Source organism: Lutjanus erythropterus, chromosome 11 (assembly GCF_056507025.1).
Source record: "Lutjanus erythropterus isolate fLutEry1 chromosome 11, fLutEry1.hap2, whole genome shotgun sequence".
Taxonomy (NCBI): domain Eukaryota; kingdom Metazoa; phylum Chordata; class Actinopteri; order Lutjaniformes; family Lutjanidae; genus Lutjanus; species Lutjanus erythropterus.
This window is the reverse complement of record NC_139327.1, coordinates 40717501-40725000: the sequence shown is the minus strand read 5'-3', so window position 1 is coordinate 40725000 and position 7500 is coordinate 40717501. Positions and strand designations below refer to the sequence as shown.

The window sequence follows — 7500 nt, the reverse complement described above, 5'->3', positions numbered from 1 at the left end:
TCCTCCAGCCGATACCCATAATCCCCTGAGGGTCTGTCTTCTTCGTTTCTTCCTCCCTCCTCCTCCTCCTCCTCCTCCTCTTCTCCTTTGATCTCCAGGGAGCTGGGAGGAGCCTCAGGATCCTCAATCCAGTAACCTCCGAACTCAGGCAGGATGACCTGAGGGTACGGCGGCCCTCTCTCCAACACCTCACACACACACACACACACACACACACACACACACACACACACACACACACACTGTAATGGGAGTGTGTGAAGTGACATTAAGATGTTTATGTTGATGTTTATGTTCGGTCTCACCTCCTCGATTCTCGGATAAGGGATGTAGTCGTCCTGAAAGAGAAACCGAGTCGTTACACACACGACAAAATATACAGTTATACCTCGACACACACCAGGGGTCTGAAACCTTTACGGTCAGAAGAGACATGTTGGCCAAAAAAAGAAAATTAAAGTCTCTCTTTTCCCTGAAGACTTAAATTTGTTTGATGGAGACTCAAGAAGACGACAAAATTTAGAGGGAAAGGCACCGAGCCACAGACGCAGGCTCATTTTAGCTGACAAATGATTAAAACTTTTCTTAATTCAGTGTTTAGGCTACATATTTTTAAAGTTAGAGAATATTAGAATCACTTTGCACTGTAAAAAAAAAAAAAAGAGATTTTTAGAATTAGATTTTTGAGCCCAACTCTTAAGTTTTGAAATAAACTTAAATTTAGTTTAGATAATTTCTAAATGTTACATGACCAATTCTTTTTTATTTATTTGATGACCAATTCTAACCACCTGAGACCTGTTTGATAAATATGAGGAGAGCATCATTACCACAGAAGAAGAAAGTTGAAATGAGTTTGTGCAATAAAATCTGATGATTCACTGCATCAAAGGTTTTACAAAAATCAATAAAAACGTCTCCAGTGATGTGACCTTTGTTGAGTGAAGTACGTATTTGTTCAGTGAAAAATAATAATGAAGCCATGTTGGAAGCCACTGAGCAGGTTATTACTTTCAAGATGGTTGCTTAATTGATTACAGAGGATTTTTTCCAATAATTCAGATAATACTGGGAGAACTGATATTTGAAACTAAGGTTGGATCTTCAGATGTGAAAATGGGGCTGATTTGAGCTGTTTTCAGGAAAACAGAAAGCCTGATACAGAGATTTATCAGATGTAGTGAAAGAGGCATGAAGCTGTCAGCATGAATCTTTAAGAAGTATATATTCAAACCATAAATATCACAGACATGTGAATTTTTCAAAGAACTCAAGGTCTCAAACAGCTCTGCTTGTGAAATCACAGAAAATGAAAAGTGATGTAAGTTAGGAGAAGAAACCAACGGGGGACAAGAGGGAGCATCAAAATCTGAAGCTGATTCTCAAACAGATGAAACAAAAAGTCTTTTCAGGTTCAGTGATAAGAGTTTCCTGTAGACAGATTTGAATGTTGTCGTTCTGTTTTTCCTCATTTTCCCGGTAATGACTTGAAGTGTTTTAGGTTTAGAAGCAGCTTGAGTCATTTGTTTTTGGAAATAAGCAGCTTTAGCCTCACGTAGTTCAGGCGTACATTTAGTTCTGATTTCAATAAAATGCGTTTTATTCTCCCATGGTGATTTACTCTGCTGAGACTGTACCTTGTATGCAGTAGTCATTTTTTTATGTGTTGACTCTTTCATAGAGCTGAGACAGGATTTGTTCTGGTTTTCTAAAGTCACTTCATTTTTCCAATCAATATGACTAATTTCAGCATTAAACTGAGGTCGTTTTGAGTTTGGTATTTTTGAGGAAGAACGGCAGGTTTGGTTTGTCAGGGGTTTTATAGTTTTTCTAATGTCACAGATGAACGAGTGGTCTGATGTCACAGTATGAATTACAGCAGTCAGATTCAGACGGTTGATTTATAAAGATGAACTGTGATTAGTGGTTGGCAAAACTTTTTCAAAATTGAAAAATTTGTTGAGTTGAGCTCAACATCTTTTTTGTTTTTACAGTGTAGACCTGTGAAATTAAAATGTAAAAAAAAGCCCCAGAGCCACAGGTTGGAGACCCCTGACACACACACACACACACACACACACACACACACACACACACACACACAGGTGATGATGTTGAACATGACAGGTGGTTCAGATGCTGGATGAGTTTTTGTTTGATCAATCAGAATCAATCATTGATCAGTTATTTGTCCCCAAACAGAAACAACTGTCCGTTTCATTCACAAGACACAGAAACATGCGGCGGTTTGTGTTCGACACACAAACTGTGGATCTTCAGTTGACCTCCTCACCACGGTGGAACGTTCCTGCAGAACCTCGTCTTATCCGTTAACTCACACAAACATTTTGAATCTCCTTCCGTCTGACATCACAGAGACACGTTGATGTGAACACGAACATGTGGATGAAATGAAGCAATAAAACGTGTGAGTGGATGGATATGAGGACGGACAGATGGACAGACGTGCCTTCTGTCTCTGAGGGATCGTCTTCATCTCAGCAGCTTCTGGCACCTGCTGCATCCGTGTCAGGAAGAGAAGACAGCGTTAACATCGTCTGCTGGTTTCCACTTTAAAAACTCCTCACAGACATGAAGTTTCACACGTCGCTCAGACGGGAGGCAGCGCTGCGTTTGGTGGGACTATTTTTAGTGGCGGATGAATCTACATTTGGTGCTGTGGTCAGTATCTGTGGCAGCAGGATGGTGTGTGTGGGACTGAGTCAAAATAAAATACAGTGCACTTAACTTGAAAAGAAAAATATCTACATAAAAATCTGACTCATCAGAGAAGGTTGCGCCAGGATAAGACAGAAAAGTTTTAAACTGTGTCCAAAAGTTTTTAGAAACATTTAAACTTTTAAAAATAAACATATTTTGTGTGATGCTGAGCTCTTTGCTGTTATTTGTTCCCTATAAATACATGAGAACTGTCGTCACTGTTTCACCAGCATCATTTTATTCTGCTTGAAGTGATATGAATATTGAATAAATTCAGCTTCTGTTGTTTGTCGAATGATAAAAACATTAAATTTTGTTAGAAAACCTTGAGGGCGTCTGTGAAGTTCTTCCCCTCAGTAAATTATTTCTAAATAAATTATGTAATCAAAAAAATATATATTTAACAGAGGCTGACTGAACTTTTTGCAATAATTACCTCATAAACACTTTTTGAAGTGTATTCTGCTGTGGTTTTCAAACTGGGGTCCACGGACCAACAGCGGCCCTTGAGTGGGTTGTAAGGGGTCGGCAGGAAAATATTTTATCACCTTGTTTGGAAGTTGGAACAACAAGGAAGAAAAAGGTTCAGCTGTTTTCATTATTTCATTTATTGATTGTAATTTCAAGTGATCCATGTTTGATCGATTTATTATCTTCAAACATAAAAATAAGAAAATCATTCAACTCCTGAACAAAACTAAGCAGACTCTTGGGAAATGAAGTTGATGATTTTTTTCACCCGGATACGTTTGACTGCTACTGAACTACATTTCCAATGTAGACTTATTTTAAAGTTCTACTTTTCTTAAGTTCCGTTTCCTAAGTGATGTCACTTATGAAACATAATGTACTCATTTTAATCCAAATCATGTTCCTGTCCTGAATCTCGTCTTTGTCTTCGTCTCCTGGACATAACAGAGACTAATATGAGACCGTTTTCTCAAACTTCTTAACTTCAGCTGCAGAGAAACGGCCTCTGTCTCGTCTCTGTGTGAAAATGATTTGAGCCAAATGTTCTTTTTCGTGTCGATGCACTGATCTTAAAGTTATCTTAAATAATCAGCTCATGAGAAAAGAAAGAATCCATTTTGTTGCCTGGCAAGACAAAATAACGTCTTCCTTTATTTATTCACACACACACACACACACGCACACACACACACACACACACACACACACACACACACACACACACACACACACACACACACACACACACGTTATCTCTGCAGCTTTCAAAGCAGGAAGGAACAGATTAAATTAAAATCTTACCTCCATCTTGTCCATCATGTCAAAGAAATGAGCCGACTGGAGACAAACAGAGAGACAGACAGATGTGTGTCCGTGTTTTTGTTCTTAGTGTCGAACACTTAGTTTTAGGATTAAAGTTACAAATGACCATAAATTCTCCAATAAAAGCTGGTGTTCACATAAAAGCGGAGTGACATGACACGGCTGAATACAGTTATAGTTTTGACATATACATGTGTGTATGTGTGTGTGTACATGAGTACATGTGTAAGTATGTGTGTATTCAGTGTATATAAGTATCTGGATTTAGGTCTTGTGTATGTATGTGCAGGTGTGCGTCTCTATCACGCCAGTTTATATTAAAGTATATGGATATCCATGTTTGTATTACTTGCACATGTGGTATTGTTATGTACCATGATTCACTGTGAGTATAAAGTTTAAAAACTATATGTTTATATATGTGCACATGAACTAGTAAACAAACAAAAAATAAGATTAACAATCTTATATACATTTTTGTTATCATCATAATTCTGACTGTTGATAAAAATACAGAAGTTATTCCATAACATTTTCACAAAAAAGCCAAAACAACAAATAAACAGCAGTCTTAGGGGAACTACAGTAGTATGCAGAATATTTGGCACTTTTATGACATTTTAAAAATATATCTAAATGAAGGGATTCGCCTCATTATGTTGTGGACGTTAACAGGAACAAAACTCATCAAATATACGTTTGAATCAGGCAAAATTAGAAATAAAGGCCTGGTTCAAATTAAAGGCCCCTACAGAGTCAATGATGGTCCACAAAAGTAAAGATGGACTGACGTGTGTGTGTGTGTGTGTGTGTGTGTGTGTGTGTGTTACCTTCATGGTGGGGGGTGCGGTGCGGGGGGGAGAGGGGGGGCAGTCTGTGACGGGAACATTAGAGATGGTCAGGAGCTCCTGTTTGCTGAAAATAAAAAAAAGACTCAATCATCAGTTATTCAAAGCTCACCTCCACCTGTTAAACTTGACAATAATTCAATGACTACATTCAACTTTATTCCCCTTTTCTTTATCAGAACACTGCCAAACCACGCTGGTTTTACGAGCTGTCATCTGTCCCTCGTTGCTAATAAAAACATCCAGGGCTGACTGGACCCTCAGGGCGCGTCTGCTGGGTGAGAGGGGCCGCCGTGTGACGGCGCCACAGCCCCGACTACAGGCAGGAAGCTTCGTAACAGTTAACTGGCATTATGCATAAATAAAATACTGATAAATAGTCTGACCACCTAGTATGTCAAGATTAGTCAAATATGTCATGTATCTGACTAATCATCACTGTGGCAGCTGACTGCCTTGATTTTTTTGAGTACTGCTGACTAACTTGGGTTCACAGTGGATCAGAACAGAGACAGTGGTTCCACTTCTCTGAATCCAAACTAACACAAACAAGCAAACTAACAGCAGCAGACTGTGACATAAAATGAGTGACTTTGTGAATGGAGTTTGGTTGGTTCACAGAGAGCGATAACTGTCACATGTAACGGTGGTTTCCTGTCACAAGTCTGTCCGACATCAAGAGGGGAAAATGTTCAAATACCTCAAATAACCCCACGTCAAATAATCCAAACTATCCCTTTAACAAGCCGTGTGTGTGTGTGTGTGTGTGTGTGTGTGTATATTTGTGTGTGTCCTGATTTATCTGAGCACCACACATCATCATAATATTTGTCACTGAGGAGCGATGAGTCCGTCTCTAAACATAGAGCTCCAATCTGTCAGGAGGCTCCACACATTCAGCTGGAGATGACTTCATGTTCAACACACACACACACACACACACACACACACACACACACACACACACACACACACACACACAGAGTAATCAACTGCACCATCCAGCCAGGAGACCGCTCATTTCCTTTGCCCTCAGGCGAGGCGGTTGCCATGGTTTCTCCAGGTGTCCAAAAAGAAGAAGAAATCGACCTGGATTAAACTTTTGGAGGAGCAGTCAGCAGCCAAACAGGTCGAGTCGTCGGTTTAGACTCAGACTTGGGACTTAAATATTGATGACTCATGATTTGACGCGAACCTAGACATTGATGAGTCATGCCTGAATGTTATGGAGCCACACTGATGACGATGACTCGATGAACATCAGTGACTCGGACTTGTTTAATGACTTGTGCTTCAATACTGATGAGTCATACTTTGATTTAGACTTGAATATTTATGACTTTGTTAGGATTACAGTTACTAATTACCTGTTAACAAATGTAGTCAGTAGTATAATCCAAGTATCACAATATTAAAGTAATGTAACTTCAGTAATTATCTTGGATTACCTCGATATAAAATATGGTGAAATTGTTTCGTCTTCGTGTTTTTAGTGCTGCAACTAATGATTATTTTCACTATTAAACAATTAGTTATTTGGTCCAAAATGTCATAAAATATTGATCAAAGTCCAAGACAACGTCCTCAAAGGTCCAAACGTGTGGACTGCACGGACGTACAAACTATTTTTGGACCTATTTCTCACGTCTTTCCTTTAACAGATATTTTTCAATTGATCAACTATTTTTTTGTCAATAAAATGTCAGAAAATGGTGAACAATTAATCCTGTCACAATCTTTTTTTCCAATAATCAGTTAGATGTTTGGTTCATAAAACGTCTGAAAATGTTGATCAAAGTCCAAGACGATGTCCTCAAATGTCTCGTTTTGTCCACAACTCAAAGATATTCAGTTTAAATAGAGGCCAAACGTTAAAGTACCAGTAAAAACTCTAAGTCCAATTACCTCATTCCTTTTCCTTCATATAAAAATCTGAAAATGTAAATGAAGACTATATTTACAAAAACAAGGATAAAAAAAACACTTTGGAACTTTGGAAAAAAACAAACAAAAAAATTAAAAACATGATTTCGGAAAATAAATAAAACACAGTTTTTGTGAATGAATCCTTCAAATATTGTTTGTTTCTGAAGTTGAACAGTGTAAAGTCCATCCTCAGTCACATACCGGAGCCTGATTGGCTCCAAATTAGTTGTGATGTCATAAATCCTGCAGGTGCATCCAATGAACAAAGTGAACAGCGAAGAAACAACTAGTGTCTGAAAATATTATTAAGATGGTAAAAGATCCTCTTTTAATGTCCTTCGTCCTTCGTCCCTCTGATGCTGCTCCTCATCCTCACCCTTCCTCCTGTGTGTCCTTTTATGAATCCAAATTAATTTCACCAAACTGACATTTCCACTGAAAAGAGATAAAACTGGAACTGCTCCGGGGGTGACCCTGTGTAACTGTGTGTGTGTGTGTGTGTGTGTGTGTGTGTGTGTGTGTGTGTGTGTGTGTGCACATGAGAGTGACACAAAGTGTTGGACGTTGCATAAAAACCTGTGAAAGAAAACAGAAAAACAGGAGAGAGAGAGAGAGAGAGAGAGAGAGAGAGAGACAGAGAGAGAGAGAGAGAGAGAGAGAGAGAGAGAGAGACAGAGAGAGAGAGAGAGAGAGAGAGAGAGACAGAGAGAGA

General features: G+C 38.8%; 1 protein-coding gene across 1 annotated transcript in view; it reads right to left on the bottom strand.

Moving 5' to 3' along the window:
• Nucleotides 1-7500, bottom strand: part of LOC146319608 (rap1 GTPase-activating protein 2-like) — a 35563-nt gene that overhangs the window by 11022 nt on the left and 17041 nt on the right. Inside the window, exons 3-7 of the mRNA XM_084730203.1 lie at nt 4845-4929; nt 3994-4029; nt 2471-2518; nt 306-338; nt 1-188 (exon numbers count right to left, since the gene is read on the bottom strand). The exon at nt 1-188 is cut by the window's left edge and continues 46 nt beyond it. Coding sequence (XP_084586329.1) covers nt 1-188; nt 306-338; nt 2471-2518; nt 3994-4029; nt 4845-4929 — 390 coding nt within the window. The remainder of the gene's footprint in view (nt 189-305; nt 339-2470; nt 2519-3993; nt 4030-4844; nt 4930-7500) is intronic.